Source organism: Narcine bancroftii, chromosome 2, assembly GCF_036971445.1.
Source record: "Narcine bancroftii isolate sNarBan1 chromosome 2, sNarBan1.hap1, whole genome shotgun sequence".
NCBI classification, from domain to species: Eukaryota; Metazoa; Chordata; class Chondrichthyes; order Torpediniformes; family Narcinidae; genus Narcine; species Narcine bancroftii.
In genome coordinates this window covers 247297720-247315351 of record NC_091470.1, presented here as the reverse complement: position 1 = coordinate 247315351, position 17632 = coordinate 247297720, and the positions used below count along the sequence as shown (strand labels likewise).

Sequence of the window (17632 nt, the reverse complement as noted above, 5' to 3'; positions counted from 1 at the left end):
ATAATGGTATTAGGCAGGAACTTGAAGTTTAATTGGGAACAGATACGTGTGGATTGCTTAGGGACCACCTACATGAAAGATGACCTAACAGAGATGCACAAGATTATGAGGAAGAGATAGAATGGATAGTCCCAGAACAGCAGTAGCCAATACCAGAAGACATCTGTTGAAGGTAAGTGGAAGGAAATTTAGGGCCAATGTCAGAGGCAGTGTTTTTTTTTAAATATAGAGAGTGGTGGGTGCCTGGAACACTGTTGAAGGCGGTGGTAAAAGCTAATATAATCAGGACATTTAAAAGATTATTGGCCACATGGATGCAAGAAAAAAAATGGAAGGTTATGGGCTGCAAGGGGAAGAAGGATTAGATTGATCATGAAGTTGGTTTATACAGGTTGGCACAACATCATGGCAGAAAGCCCTGTTCTGTTTTATGTTCCATTGCATTGCTTATAAATAAATCACACGTATGCTAATTTTTTCGTAAGCAGCAACAAGTTCTTTGGTTTTGTAATGACCCACGGAGAAGCTGCAGAACTGAAGTGGCTTTTCTGTGTTGTGACCAGTGGAATCATTAATTGTTCTTTAGAGCATGAACGAGCTGGACCAAACCTGTGTAACCATTACTTCAGCAAAGATAAGGGAACTATGGTGGGGGGGGGGAGAGAAGCTTGACTGAGATGAGTTTTGAGATAAATAAGACATAGCTGAGATACTGATGGTAAGACTGATTTTCTTTGAATAGAAGCACAGAATCTTTTACATCTGCTCAGAAAGACTGATGGAAGCTTAGTTCTACATGTCATCCAAACAGCAGCATTCTGACAGTACAGCCATTAGAACAGAACTTAAATCTTTAAACTGATTGAGACAAGAGTGCAGTGCTGAGTTATGCCGACATCAATGAAGGCAGTTAACATACAAGCAACAAAAAAAAGAGTTCCTTGTAAATGACTTAAAAGGAAACAATGGATCAGCACAGTGTGAAAGCATGTTCATAACAAAACAAGAGCTGCAATCTGAGAGTTAGAGCCAAGACTGGTTTTTACTTAGTTTTGGAGAGCATTCGAGGATGTTCAATACAATTGTGCCCATACCCCATACATTGTCTCATCTCTTACTCCCAGCTGTTGTGCCATACGCATAATGTATGCATAAATTGATTGATTGTGGCTCCAGCTTCCCAAAAATCGCATTAATAACATTCAGAAAAAAACTGACGAGATCAAAAGTGTACACAATTAGAAGGTCTTAGCATGCCTTTAGAAGGACTTAGCAAGTTAGGCCGCATTCACAGAGAGAAATGGAGAGATAATGTTTTGGGTGACAATAAAGTTATTTATGGAAATTTATTATCACAGAATTATGGGAAGGACCAAGCCACTTAGTCCCACTGCATGTGCTGTGTACCATCATCTCATTCTGTCTACACATCATAAGATATTGTCCAGGTTTCCTTTAAAGAAGGGCTGCATCTCCACGTGACCTCTGGACATCAAACTTCTTCACCCACCAAGCTCAAGACAATGGAATCCAGATCATAACTCAAAAGAAGATATCTCATTAATATGCTGTTGTATAATAATGTTGCTTTTTTAAAAAAAAATGTGCATCAAAATCTATCAAATTGCTAGACAAGTATATTTCCAAATTAACTCTGGTTATGATGAGCAATATTTTGTATACCTTTCTCATCCAGGTCTTCACTAGGTCGCCTTGCACTGCAGCGCCGACCGTGAGGGTTCAGCATGTTCACAAACCCACAGAAATGGTCCAGATCCATTTTTGCTCTTAGTGCTTTCAAGGCTCGGTGTGAACACATGTTATTCTGGGAAAATTCTGCAATAATCCCAAGGAAAAGAGCAAAAAGAATGCAATTCATCAAAAGAACACATGAAGAGACATCCCATATTACAAGACTTGTCTTACAGAAATCCAATTTATGCAAATTCTTTCATTAAAAAGAAAAGTTACAGAATTGAAGACATCTTCAGGAGTGGGGTAGCAATTAGTTAATTCAAAAGACAACCAGGTTTCAAGAAATAATCTGTTAGAGGAATTCAGTGGGTTGAACAGCATCAGTGGGTGAAAAAGAATAGTCTGGAACAGTGGATTTCAATTTTTTTTTCCAATCACCCACTCACAAACCACCTTATATAACTTCTTACTAACCACAGAGCACCTATGGTATAGGACAGTGGTTCTCAACCATTTTTTCACTCACATACCACCTTAAGTAATAGTAAAAACACTCAATGCTGGAGAAAGATCAGCTGGTTAAATGCTGTACATTATGTACCAAAGGTACATAACTAAAGTTCCAGACTTGAGCCCTTCATCAAGGAATGGACAAAATGTGTCCAGCACCAAACAAAATGGCAGAGGGTTTCGGGGGGAGGGGAAGTCTCAAAGGAAGGAAGCAATAGGTGGATAAGGGAGGGCTCAATAGCAAACAGGGGGAAGAGGAATGGCTTTGTGAATGGAGGGGTGAGGGCAGGCAAGCCAGGCGAGGGACGAGAGAAAGGGAGGAATGCCATAGGTGTTCTGTGGCTAGTAAGGAATTATTTAAGGTGATACGTGAGTGGTGAAAATTCTAGGTTGAGAACCACTGGTCTAGAAGAGATCCAACCTGAAAAGTTGACAATTCTTTTTCTCCCATGCATGCTGCTCATCTTGCTGTGTTCCCCTAGCAGATTGTTTTGCTCCAGATTCCAACATCTGCAGTATTCTATTTGTCTCCATTCTTTAAGAAAAAACTATTTAGATGCTCCACACTAATCACAGTCCCTTTATCTTTAGAATCTAGCTACAAGTTCACAGCAGGAGATCACTTGAGAGATTTGCTTTTGAAACTAAGAAAGCAAGTCTCTGCTATTGGCACTTTAAAAATATTAACGTGGGTTATTCTGATTCTTGCTTCATTTCAACCATACACGACGCTAAATATTCATCCCAGTCAACCCTTGAAGTTGTTCATTTCTGACTCATGATAAAGTAAGTTTACCAACCCTTCTATAATCTATTTAACAAACTTCAAGATCTCACTCTTTGTTTGGTATGGTCAAGACCAGCAGCAGCAGAAAAAAATGCAGCTTAATGCTCTCCGATCGAGGAGTTCAGAAGAAAATTCCCCAGCTCCACCTTTTTCTCTTGGTCTTCATAAAGGGTTCAAACCCAAAACGTGGACTGACCACTTCGACCCATGGACGCTGCCTGACCTACTGAGTTCCTCCAGCAATTCTTCGTCTGCTCAAGAATGCACCATCTATTTTTCTTCAAATATTCTGTTTATTCAGAATTTGCATCTGTTGTGCACCCTTACTACCCCTGAAGTTGTGGCAGTGAGTCATCTTCTTGAACCATTCCACTATGATAATTGAGAACCAACGAATAGGGCAATAACAAGTCTGATTGGATTTGTCTTGCTTCTCAAGAACAGAACAGGTCTAGACAATTGTAACATTGTCTGGTAAATGTCAGTGTTCTTACTGAACTGGAACCACTTGGTATGAGCCATAGCTGAAGTATAGGTCTGCAGTACTCCACTTGGGAAATTTGTCTTTGCTATTATCCAGTGCTCTCACTGGTTACTGAAGTGAATCAAATTAACTGCAAGCTGGCTTGTCACAATGGTGATTTCAGGAGGAAGCCAAGATGGATTCAAACATGGTTGTACATGAAAAAAATGGAATATTTTATCCAAAATTGTAGATAAATAGGATAGATGGGTTTAAGAGCAAGTTGAATAACTCCATGAGAGAAAAACGAAAAGAACTCTGCATTGAGTGGATAAAATGAACAGGGTTGGAGGGAGGCTTATATGGATCAAAAAAATATTGACATGGACCAGTTAGACAATTGGGTCTGCTTCTGTGTTGTAAATTCTTTGCATCTTACATGTAAATAAAGTGGTGAAAAGGATCTTCCAGCAGTAGGATATTTATGTCAAAGACTGGATTAGAAAGAAGATGGCTGAGTTACACACTATGGTTCTAAAAATGATGAAAATTTAAGGGGGCGTCGACTTTGAAGGTTCTGAAAAGGGAGTTAACCAAGATTTAATCAGAGATTTGCTAGTATTTTCCCATAATGCAAAGTTAATCAGGAAAGCTAATGAATAGTAGCTACAGAAGCTCACCTCCATTAATTTCCACTTCATCAAAGGGAAATGGAACGTATGTCGTTTCTCCATCACCATGAATTCCATAACCCTTGAAGCAAGAATACATTGGATCGTTATTAAAAATGCACTATTGCCAATACAGCATCACGACTTTATTGGGAAGGAATGTTAACTTTATGAGTGGGAAGAGGGGGAAGACACTAGATGTGTATCAGCCTCAAGCTGTATTCTCTCCCCTATATTCAGCTTCATTGAAGTCCATGGAACCAAATTTCAAAAGAGGAACACTAGTAAGAAGATAAATTCTCCCACATATAATTGCGATCTCTTCAAATGTTTGTGGGAGAACACTTCTATAGTCTCGAGTTGCTTATTTCTAAAGCTGAACTTTCAGTGACTTGCTGAGAAATAAGAAACAAAATCACCCAAATTACCCAACCTTCTTGGGCTCCAAACTTTAAATGAATAATTATGCTTAACGGTAATTGTAAACCTTCTTTTCTTACATTTTCTCACATTGGCCCATCTACTTATAGCCATTCCATATAGTTACATACACTATAAATTCACAAATTTTGACATGCAAATAACTCACTCGATAGATTACAAATTTTCTAACAACTTGTCTGAACCTGGAGATTGGTTAATTGATAACAATGTAGAACTACTGAATACTACTTTACCTGTATTAACACAGCAGAATGCATCAGAGCATCATTCAGCATGCTGAGCACGTTTGAAATAGGAACAACACCAGGATCATGCCCCCACGAGGTTATAAGTAACCGGTCATATCCCTAGAAAACAAGAGAAAATAAATCTTATAACTGTAATCAATTCCTAATGGTGCTCAAACAATACAGAAAAGAAAAAAAGAACAACTTTGTAAAAAGTTATGAAAGTACGTTTTCTCAAAAATACCTGAAAAACGCCAGGGAGTTTTCTGAGCCTTGATCCTTTTGTAAGTAATAACGATGGTGGTCCTTGTCCAGTGATATGGTAGATGTAGAGTTTAAACCAAATTGAACTAACTTCTGGAATGGGTGGTCCAATGTGCTATAATATTTAAGAGAAAAAATATTGCTAACTTATTATAAAGATGTACAACAGTATAGTTTAAAAATATGAAAAGCCTGTGTATCTTTATTTGACTTCCATTCAGAGGCTAAATATGCCGATTATGTCCAATATTCAATTTTGGAATTTTTATTTCAAACCTATATAACAAATGCATCTGTAGGACCACCATATTGTAACCCAAGCAACATATTAACACACAGCTATGTAAAATACAATAATTGATCTAGCCATTGTGAATTTGCAGTGCAGATATTGCATTAAGTTGTATAAAAAAGATCAAATTTCTGAAAATTGAATTAAAATGTCCAAAACCAAAAATATTTATTCAGAGTAGATTAGTTTAGCAACAGCTGCATTGGAATTGCTAGGCATCATTCTGCAAGTGACATACTGTTTAACAAAATTTGAAAGCTACAGAAAGTACCTTCTTCAACTGATTAATCTCCTGATCCAGGAGAAGCTATTCCATGTGCAATTGAACTTTTTTCACACATGCAGATGTACTTAAGCCCCAGAAGGTTTTAGCCAGTAAAATCATTTAAATTGAAGCTAAAGGACATTTTTCCATCCGGCTAAAAATCATCAGGAACATCTCACATCACAGTCAAAGTTAAAATACATCAAATACCATTGCACATTTACAGGCAAATTATAAACTACAAATATTTCAACCATATACGAGAACAACAAAACCAAGCAAATTGTCAAGTCTCTCTCACTTAACTTTTCAGCTCGTCTTCCATTTATTATTATCATTTTATTGTGGGTGATTGCATCCTTTATGCACAGCAACAGCTCCTCTGGAGCAGCTAAACGTGCACAATGATGCGGAGAATTATTGGTATTTATCCCAACTGTGAAGTTCATTTTGTATTATAAACTGTAATTATAGTCATGATTTATGAAGCATCAACAGGACAAGGAAAAATATTAAAATCTCCAGTGTTTTGTGCATTATTTGCAACTAGGCACCTGCACCGTACATACCAGGCCAACCAAAAATAATTAATGCACAATAAAGCAATCATATAAAAAAATCTTAGAACTTGTTTATTGCTAACATCTTCAGTGTGGCACTTTGATTGCTAAACACAAAAATACACAATTGAGATTTATTACTCAAACTGGATCAGAGAGCTATGGCAAACCTTGGTGCTTACCTGTGGTGTGCAGCTGCTTATTGGTCGGATTTCATTGCTGAGTGGTGCCATCGAGACCAATAGAGTATAATTCTTGTTCAGGACTCTGTTGCAGGTGGCAGGATCCAATCCTAACAAACTCTCACAACGCAAGAGATCCAAAGGAAAACCTAGAGAAGATCAAGCTTATCATAAACCCAAATTATGAAAACCACTGTCCAGAAAAAAAAATTGGCTTCCTTATTTCCTTCAGATACATTTCAAAAAATACTTCACTGGGAAAGAGGGTGGGTTGGGGGTGGGGGAAGAGATAACACACCTTCAGACAAGACACAAGATGAATGCAAGATTGAAAGAATTCAAAGTGCAAAAATAAGGCATTAAGTGCATCTAGTACACACTGGTTTTAGCACTCCACCTGCAACTCACTTTGTCTATCATAAAACAATACAGCATAGTGCAGGCCCTTCAGCCCTCGAAATTGTGCAGACTCATATATTCCTACCTAAAAATACTAAACCCTCCCTACCCCATAACCCTCCATTTTCCTTTCATCCATGTATCTGTCTGAGAGTCTCTTAAATGCCCACAATGTTTCAGCCTCCACCATCATTCCTGAAAAGGCATTCCAGGCACACAATTCTCTGTGTAAAAAAACCTACCCCCAATGGCTCCCCTAAACTTCCCGGTGTTTACTGATCCTGCCCTGGGAAACAAGTTCTGACCATCCACCCTATCCATGCCTCTCATAATTTTGTCGGCTTCTATCAAATCTCCTCTTAGCCTTCTACACTTCAAAGTGAAAAGTCCCAACTCTGCTAACCTTGCCTCATAAGACTAGTTTCCCAATCCAGGTAACATCCTAGTAAATACACATCCTTCCTATAATGAGGTGACAATAACTAAACTCAATACTTTAAGCATGGTCTTACCAAAGATTTGTAGCATTGTAATATGACATCTCTACTCATGAATTCAATCCCTCTATTATCCCAGCAGCCAAAAGTCTTCTTAATTATCCTATCAACCTGTGCGGCAACCTTAAGAGATGTATGGATTTGGGCCCCTAGGTTCCCCTGTTCATCCACACTCTTAATCAACTAACCATTAATCCTGTACTCAGCCTTCTGGTTCATCCTTCCAAAATGCATCACCTCACACTTATCTGGATTAAAATCCATCTGCCACTTTTCTGCCCAACTCTAAATCCTGTCTATATCCTCTTGTAACCTTCGACCATCCTCAGCTCCATCCACAACTCCTCCAACCTGAATGTCATCCGCCAACTTTCTGACCCATCCTTTTGCCTCTTAATCCAGGGCATTTATATATATAATTAAAAAAAATCACAAAGAGCAGGAGCCCCAGAACAGATCCACGAGTCATAGACCTCCAAGTAGAATACTTTCTGCAGACTACTACTCTCTGCTTTCTTCCTACTAGCCAATTTTTTTTTTATCCACACAGTCAAGGTTTCACTGATCCCGTGCCTCATGACTTTCTGGATGAATTTCTTGTAGGGAACCTTGTCAAATATCTTGCTAAAATCCATGTTGACCACATCTACTGCTTTATCCTAATCAATTTCTTTAGTTACCTACTCAAAAAACTCAATTAGACTCATGAGGCACAATCCTCCCTTCACAAAGCCATGTTGACTATCCTTGAGTAGAATGTACTTCTCCAAATGCTCAGATCCTATTCCCAAGAATCCCCACCATTAGTTTGCACATCATTGACACGAGACTCACCGGTCTATAATTCCCAAGATTCTCCCCATTACCTTTTTTTAAACAAGGGGACTACATTTGCCTTCTCCAATCCTCCAGCACCTCCCCTGCGGCCAAAGAGGATTCAAAGGTCATTGTTACTGCCCCAGCTACCTCTTCTCTCACTTCTCACAGCAGCCTAGGGTATATTGCATCCGGTCCTGGGGACTTGTCAATCTTGATTTTTTTAAGAAGATCCAACACTTCGACTTCCTTAATCTCCATATTATCCAATACATAGACCAGTTCAATTTTGATCTCACTGTGATCCAGGCCCTTTTCTCTTATGAATATTAATGCAAAAGTATTTATTTAGGGCCTCCCCAACCTCCTCTGCCTCAAGGCACATGTTGCCTCCCTTTTCCTTTAGTGGCCCCACCTTCATTCTCATCATCCTTCTGTTCTTCACATATGCATAGAACATCTTGGAGTTCTCCTTAATTCTAAATGCCAAGGCCTTCTCATGTCCCCTTTGAAATCTCTTAAATCTTAAGCTCCTTCCTGGCTACCATATACTTCTCATGAGTCCTTGCTGTTTCCTAATTCCTATATCTAATGTATGCTTCTTTCATCCTCTTGACTAGTTGTCTGGCCTGTTTTGTCAACCACTGTTCCCTTTTCCTAGCATCTTTTCCTTGCCTCAGTGGGACAACCCTATCTTGATCCTTACATATGTGGTCCCGAAACCTCCTCCACATTACTTCTGTGTCTTCACCCTTAAAAAATTTGTTTCAAATTTATTCTCACTAGTTCCTGTCTCAACTCTTCATAATTAGCCCTCCCCCAGTTTAACTGTATAGATCAGTGGTTCTCAATCTTTTTCTTTCCACCCACATACCACCTTAAGCAATCCCTTACTAATCACAGAGCACCTAAAGTAGAATGTGGGTGGAAAGAAAAAGGCTGAAAAACAGTTTTAATCGTACCTAATTGACTCATTATATGCATGGTTTCATAACTCCAAAGGAAATGGGCCAATAACAATTTTCCTCAAGCAAAATATTTCAGTAACAATTGGGTCGAGAGCAATGTTTCTCAACCTTCCCTTTCCACTCCCATACCACCTTAAACAATCCCTTACTAATCATAGAGCACTGATGGCATAGGGATTCATTAAAGTGGTATGGGAGTGGAAAGAAAAAGGTTGAGAACTTCTGGTTATCCTCAACTTTGTTGAAGCTAAGGGAGTTGTGGACATTCTCACCAAAATGCTCACCAGAGAGGTCCTGCACCAGACCAGGTTCATTCCCCAAAACCAGATCCAGTAGGGCCTCTCCTCTAGTCAGCCATACTGTGACAGGAATCCTTCTTGTACACATCTGACAAATTCAGCCCCATCTATTTCTCTTGCAGTCAATTGGTGCTAGTCAATATTAGGGAAGTTGAAATCACCCAGAACTACAACCCTGCATTTCCCACACTATTCCAAAATTTGTCTGCTTATCTGCTCCTCAGTGTCCTGAGGGCTATTTAGGGCCTATAGACTACTCTCAGCAGAGTGATAGCTCCCTTCCGATTTCTAACTTACATCGACTCAGTGGACAGTCCCTCTATTGTGTCCTCCCTTTCAATAGTCGTGATACTATCCCTGACCAATAATGCTACTCCCTCCATCTCTCTCTCTCTCTCTCCCCCCCCCCCCCCCATTTTTCTACTTCCCATCCTATTCTTTTTAAAACACCTAAATCCAGGCACCTGCATCATCCAATCTTGCCCTTCCTCCAGACAAGTTTCAGTAACAACCACCATATCGTTGTTCTAGGTTCTGATCCATGTTCTAAGTTGATCCTTTTTTATACCTTTATCCCCCAAGCGCATCTAACTTCATCAGCCCACTTTTGCAATGAGTTCCATTCTCTTTTTAAAAGAAGATTTTGCTCAATTGCTCAACAGATTTGTTAGCTAGAGTTATTTATTTATGGTCACTAATTCTGGCCTCACCCACTAGGGACCATAACATTTATAATGCTGATAGTTTCTTTAGGTCCAGAAATATTCTGCTTTATTTAAAAAAACTCAGTATGTTCAATATTTCCCATGCTTAACCATCTTCTTTCTTACACTCTCTCCAGCACAACTTTGTTTTAATAAAATGAAAATGAACCAAATAATCCCGCCATGTGATCAAATCAAGGTTTAACCCAGTTTCTCTGCTTTAGAAGTTTCCTCAAAATAAAACAATATCAAGTTATATCTAAGTTTTAAATGAATATTTTGCCACAATAAAGTGACTTTAAAAAAAAAAGCCTTAGAACAATTCATTCCAAAAGAGTATAAATCCTACCATTGCTTGGCTGTTCGTCATCCGTAATTAAGTCCTTATTATGTCGCAGGAAAAGTATAGTGCTTCTCAGAGTTACTGCATGATCAAAGTACCTCTGCGCCTCCCCCTCACCAGTGTTCTGAACCTTAAATATTAAACATTCCAATTACCATTTATAAACACGATTCAAAATAAATGTTTGAAACAAAAATACCTTAGTTAAGATGCGCAATCAGGAATTTGATGTGAAATGTGCAATTTTTAATCATGCAACACTTTAAAAAAAAATCCTTTTGAGGTTTGTAAATAAGCAATTCTATTTTTCTGTTAAAACTGCAAGAGGACTTGGTTTAATGGTGGATGTTACTGAACTAAACACTCAAGCGTCTGATTTAGTGACCTAGAGAGAAAATTCACCCCTGGAGAACTTTAAATTTTTAATTAAATAAACCTGAAATTGTTAAAATCATTAATGGCGACTGAAATGTTATGATCTTTTAGGCAAGTGAATCTGGCTTGAATAACCTGCCTCCACAGCCAAGAATGTTAACATGTAATGTGTCCCTCAAGTATTTCAGTTTGCACATGTTCACCTTAGTACTATATTGCAAGAATTATGTTATTTTTAAAGAGTTGGTGATAGCACTCCAGTATTGAAATTAGATGCAGCATACATGCTGAGACTGGAAGATTGGGAAAACTTTAAAAGCAACCATGTGCCACAAAGCAAGCAATAAAGAAAGGAAAGATAGAGTAAAGTTCAAGGTGCAAATTTATTATTAGAGTACAAACATGTGTTGATACAACACAAAATCCTGAGATTCTTTTTTTCTGTACTCAAGGTATGTATACAAAAGAGATAAATGTTAAAAAAGTAGAAAGTGCAAACAAACTGCAATGCAGAAAAGAAATATTCAATAGTAAATAAAGTGCAAAAGTAAGAGTCCTTAAATTAGTCTCCGATTGAGTTTGTGGCTTAGCAGTCTGACAGTGGAAGGGTAGCAACTTTCTTGAACCTGATGGTATGAGTCTTGTGGCACCTCTTTCCTGATGGCATCAGTGAGAACAGAGCATGTCCTGGCTGTTGTGGGTCCTTGATGATTCCTGCTGCTCTCCAATGGCAGCATTCCATGCAAGTTATGAAAGTAAACAAAAAAACCAAAATATAGCAAAAGTTTTAGTAATTATATAAAGCAGTAAAGTATGCTGAAAGTGAATGTAGGTCCCTTGGAAGATAAGGGGACATTCATATTGGGTTATGAAGAAATGCCAAAGGCTTTGAATAACTATTGTCATTGGTCTCAACAGTGGAGGACATGTCTAACACCCTAAAGAGATGTTATGGATGAAATGGGAGGTGAAGACTTCAATAAACTGTGATTACCAAAGACTTCAGGCTGAGCAAATTAATGAGACCAGTTCCCTGATCCTGATGGAATTAATCCCAGGGAACTGAAAGAAATAGCATAAGTTACAGTAGAGGTGTTTGGGATAATTTACCAAAATTCTCTCTACTCTGGACAGGTCCCAATGGAATGGTGAGCATCGCACCAAAGTTAAAGACAGGTGTTTCTCTGGTTGACAATCAATGATGAGCACAGAAGGATTTGGAAGAGGGGATTGTGTGTACTCTATCCAAGTTTGCTAACGATACTAAATTGAATGAATTTGAATTGCACTGATGTGTAGCCTGCAGAAAGATATAGAAAGGAGAAGTGAGTTGGCAAGTGTCCAGCAGATGGGAATATAATGTTGATAATGCAAGGTCATTCATTTTAGAAGGAAAAAAAATATCAGGTTATTATTTAAATGGTTAAAGATTGCAACATGCTGTTCTGCATAAGTACTTGGGAGTGCTTGTACATGAATCACAAAAAGGTTGGTTTGGAGATGCAACAGGTTAACAAGACGACAAATGGGATGTTAGCCTTCACTTAAAGGTATTGAATTTAGACAGGGAGGCTCTGCAGAAATTGTACAATGTACTGGTGAGGCAGCACCTGGAGTACTGTGTGCAGTCCTGATTTCCTCACTTGAGAAAAGATAATAGGTTGAAGGCAGTGCAGAGGAGGTGCAGCAGGTTGATTCCAGAGATGAGGAGGTTAGCCTGAGAGAGATACAGTCATCTGGGACTATACAATTCAGAAGAGCCATCTTACAGAAACATTAATTTAGGAAAAGGATATATTAGATAGAGGTATGGAAGTGGTTTCCACTGGTAGGTGAGACTAGAATCAAGGGACATAGCCTCAAGATTTGGAGGAGCAGATTTAGGATGGAGATGAGGAAGAACTGCTCTTCCTCGAGTCGCAAATCTGTGAAATTCTCTGCCCAAGGAAGCAGTAGAGGCAATCTCATTAAATATATTTAAGACAAAATTCGATAGATTTTAGCACAGTAAGGCAATTAAGGGTGATAGGTAAAAGATGGGTAGGTGGAGCAGAGTCGAATGCCAGTTTCAGCCACAATCTTTTTGAATGATGGAGAAGGCTCAACAGGCCAGATGGCCTATCCTTGCTCCTCTCTTTTGTGTTCTTCTCTTCTCGCCTCTCTATTCTGGCTCTCCTTGTATACAAATTGCCTTAGGTCTTGTGCCATTGTCAAATTACCCCCAAGTTCCGTGTGCTCCGCCACAATTCCCATTCAACACATTCTCTTGGTTCCACTCCATGAGCTGCCATGCCCCAAGCTCTGGATTTCCCTCCCTTACCCTCCAACTCAAATAACTAAACACCATTTTGGATAAGTAAGGTTTAAAAAAAAAGCCAAATAGTCATATGACTACAACTTCCTGGTTATTTGAAAGTCACATCAGGTGTTTGACACCTTTGGCATTTTCTACTGATCTAAATTTTGAACTGTACTTGAATATGAAAGTTATGCATTCTAATCACTTCAAATCTAGAATATTTTCCCTACCCAATCAAACATAGTTACAAAGCCTTCTAAAATAATTATGATAACAAGTTAATAAAATAATACTTCTGTATGTTACCAGAGATCATGTAATCCTGAAGCACAGAAGGGGGTAATTCACCAAATGCCTAGTTCCTTGAAACTCCTACAAATTAGTTCCACTCCTCCTCCTCCTCCTCTCCCCAGCCTTATCGTATATTCAATTATATATCCAATCATCTTTCCATCATCTCATATGGCAAAGGAATACATTTCATTTGCTGTGTGACTCTTTTGGCACTTGGATAAAATCTGTGCCCTTTAGTTCACAACCCAATGATCAGTTGAAATACGATCTTCCTTTTGACAAATTCTGATACCTAGAGACTCCTCAGTGAGCTAAATGGTGCTTGACCCAGCTCAGGTTTAATATTTAACTGCTGTTCAATTTCTGTCATGTCGTGACTCCATGTGTCCACTCAAGCTAGATTCAAGGGGCAGATTCTGAGGCTTCACTCCGATCACCCTGCTGTCCTGTTTAAGTTTTCAAATATTGTAAAACAACTGAAATAAATAATTTTAAAAAAAAATGAAACCACATTTAACCTGACATAAATTAACGAGCTAGAAACTGCTTACATTAGAGAACCAAATCACTTATCTTTTCCATCCAATACAGTGATCACATTCAAATGTGTGAGGCATGCAAAATCATGGAGACAGATAATGAAGTGCTGTTCAAAAATTTGACACCACATCCATGGACAGAGCACAATTCTAACAGAAGAACAGGATGAGCTAGCATACTTCCAACAAGGTGTTCCTTGCCACAAATTCCCTTCCAAATCATCACCAAAAGATCAGTACATTCCTGATAGTTTTTTTTGTTGCATTCAATGGCCAAGGGAGTTCAAGAATAATTACCAAAACTTCTTCCTAACATACCTTTTCAAGTTCTACAAGGAAGCTGTCAAGAGACTCATCTGATAATTTCCCAACTTCAAACATGGTCACAGCATGACTCTTTAGGTTCTGTTGAAAAACCAATACACACCAATAACAAACCATTGATAAAAATGCCAAATATTTGCAATTATGACCCAGAGAAATAGGTTCAAACATTTAACCAATCATTCTAAAGCACTAATAAGCTGAAGCCATTTAGTAGCTACAATACAGCTGAAGAAAAAAATTACTATCTTAAGAAATGTTACCGGTGAAAGATTTCCCATCATTAAGAATGCAGTGAGGGTTGAATCAAACAGGAATGCAATTCTTTTAGTGTGTCCACTGGGCAAGTTTAAACTGTTCACATTGGCAGAGTCAGCTATAAGTCAAAAAACACAAAGTCACTTAAATATGCATTAAAGTTATAAATGGATAACCAAAGAGCAAAATACCCAAATGACTTACAATTTGAAAAGGATACATCATATGACTGTGGACAAATTTTTAAAAAATCAGAATTAATTAAGTACACTTTTGCCAGACTTGCAAGTTGAAGCATTGGAAGGCTCGAATAAGGCTGAAAGTTAACAAGACATTACTCTAGGCTCAAAGTGCAAGTAGCTTTACAATAAATCATTACATATTTGAGGAAAATAATCAAATATACTACATAAACACATCAGCATGGTTTGTATAAATGACACACTAACCCACATCATCTTGACTAATTGTATCAGTGTCGGTCGTTAATGTTGTGTCATGCACAGGACTTCGATTCTCCACTCCATCCCATGATAGCAGCATCTTCTGTGGGTCCATTACACATCTATATTAAACAACCAAGTATTGCTGTCATTAATAAGGTTTTTATGGAGCACCCCTTAATCACAAATAATCAGTAATCTGTCCTCCTTAATCCTTTGGAGCAGAAAATTCCAGAGATCCACCATCCAAGAATGAATTTATATCCACCTCAGTTTTATACAAGTGCACTCACGTAATTATGATTCCCACTCGTGGAAAAACCTCAAAATCTACTTTATTAAGCTTCCTAAGGATCTTATATGTCTCAATTAGATAGCTCTTTTCTTCTAAACTCCAAAGAAGGTCGATCTAACTTCTTTCTTAAAGCCTTTGGTAATCAGCCAAGTGATCAACTTAGTGAATCAATTCTGGACTTCCTCAATTTGAATCTAATGAACAATCTTACCTCAGTACATCTACACATTTGTCACAAATTAACAGTTTATATTCTCAGCCAAGTGATCAACTTAGTGAATCAATTCTGGACTTCCTCAATTCTCAATTTGAATCTAATGAACAATCTTACCTCAGTACATCTACACATTTGTCACAAATTAACAGTTTATATTCTCAGCCAAGTGATCAACTTAGTGAATCAATTCTGGACTTCCTCAATTCTCAATTTGAATCTAATGAACAATCTTACCTCAGTACATCTACACATTTGTCACAAATTAACAGTTTATATTTTCAAACCAAATTTTCACTCTTGTTACTTTTCCAATTAAAGAATATACACAAATCCACAGTTGGATGCATGAAAATCTATTCTGTACTTTAATCTGTTCACTGATGGAATGTTCCTCCATGTTGGGTGAAGCTGATCTGCATTTATCATTTGTCCTTTTCTATGGGCAAAGCCCAACCGGCAATATACAGACACTGCATTCTGAAGAGACAAAGAACATATTTTTCTATCAACATCGTAAATAAATCAATTTTTGCAGAATTATCAAATGTCTAAATTCAAGATCATTGTCATGTGCTCTAAGGTACAGTGTAAAGATTCCCTTGGTAAACAAAGCAAATAATTGAATAAGATATTTCTCCTTTACACACACCTCATCTAAAATCACCCTGAGAGTGAAGATGTCACAGTCCCTCAAATGAATTGAGGACAGCAAGATAACTTTGTAGGGTTGCTGCTGGAAGGCATGCTGGTACTTGGATTTATAATAGAAAGTGCCAATAGATGGTAAATTATGAATATATTACTAATTACTTTTCTGTGGCACAGGTTGTGGTGAGTAATTGATGTAGAATAATACAGGTGTCCCTAGGTGATGAACGGGTTCCATTTTTTCAACCCTGTAGGTCAATTTTGTCCGCATGTCAGTATATCCACCAACTTCATTCAATATGATAACCAACACTCCACACGACTGCAACAAGCGTCATCAAAAGCACACAAGACAGATAAGGAAGAATAATTAAAACAAGTGGAGAAAGGAAAGCAGTTCATAAGAACAAACTTATGTACCCATGTCAGATGTCTAACTTAAATACTATGTGAGCCCATTCATACATACAGGTATCCATAAATTGGGTATTTGTAATTCAGAGACAGCTTGTACAGCCATATCTCAATAGTTAAATTGCAACACAAAGAGGATGCCTGTATCTGCACATACTCAAAGGTAAAAAAGGCAAAGAAGAGGAAATAAAACAGAAAAAGATAATAATGTATTATAGTCTGTGGTGGATGACATTAAAATGTGACCAAGTGAATAAAATATTATTTTTTTATTAAATGACATTTAAGAATCTTTACTGATTTTTTTCAATTGGGGAGGTGCATATGAACCATCAAAGATAGTGTTTATAAATGCTAACATTGACAGAATTTTCTCACCATTTTGAAAAGTTTAACTCAGTATAACTTGAATTAACAAACAAAAAAATGGAACAATTCTAAAAAGTAACAAACAGATGTGCATTTTTAACAAGCCTAGTAATTGGAAGCTTGTTCTAGGTTTTGTATAGCAACTTACCTTTACAAGGGATAGATCTATCTCCAGCACATTTGCTAACTGAAAAATATTGAAAATCATTACGATTATAAAATGGAAACAAATCAGTATAAAAATACAGTCTCATGAATCTCCTGAAAGGGGTGCTTCAAATACACATTAATGACCATTTTTCAAATCTTGTCTTTTCTTAATCAATCTGTTCCTGTCATTTCTCTCACAGATGAGGCCACCTCCAACTATTTTCCCTTATCCCTCATTATTCATGTCCACCATTTCCTTCCAATCTTACTTTCAAATGGCCTACACCCTGTAAATACCTGAAGACACTGAAACAAGACTTCTCCAATTCCTTCTAATTAAAAATGTGACATTTCTTGCCTACTTGGGAACAGTCACAATATTTCCATGTCTCCAGGCAATTTTAGTTTCCCATCATTCGCTGTCATCTAATTTATGATAATCACTAGTGTCACCTCTAGAAAGCACATCCAAAAATTGCATGTAGTTTAACAACCTTGGCTTTATCATTGCATAATTTACCATTAACAATTGTATTTTGTAATATTATTAACATAAAAAATCCTACAATCTGATTTGAGAGTAACTGACTTTCACTGTTTTAAGCTTGTTTCCTTTTCTTA

General features: G+C 37.7%; 1 protein-coding gene across 2 annotated transcripts in view; it reads right to left on the bottom strand.

Moving 5' to 3' along the window:
- The window catches only part of fam91a1 (family with sequence similarity 91 member A1), a 51230-nt gene that overhangs the window by 11262 nt on the left and 22336 nt on the right, over positions 1-17632 (bottom strand). For both annotated transcript variants that reach the window (XM_069920756.1, XM_069920757.1), the window contains 11 exons: positions 17010-17048; positions 15795-15907; positions 14925-15040; positions 14481-14593; positions 14212-14298; positions 10393-10516; positions 6361-6509; positions 5042-5176; positions 4804-4917; positions 4136-4208; positions 1684-1836 (listed from right to left, as the gene is read on the bottom strand). In XM_069920756.1, coding sequence (XP_069776857.1) covers positions 1684-1836; positions 4136-4208; positions 4804-4917; positions 5042-5176; positions 6361-6509; positions 10393-10516; positions 14212-14298; positions 14481-14593; positions 14925-15040; positions 15795-15907; positions 17010-17048 — 1216 coding nt within the window. The remainder of the gene's footprint in view (positions 1-1683; positions 1837-4135; positions 4209-4803; positions 4918-5041; positions 5177-6360; positions 6510-10392; positions 10517-14211; positions 14299-14480; positions 14594-14924; positions 15041-15794; positions 15908-17009; positions 17049-17632) is intronic.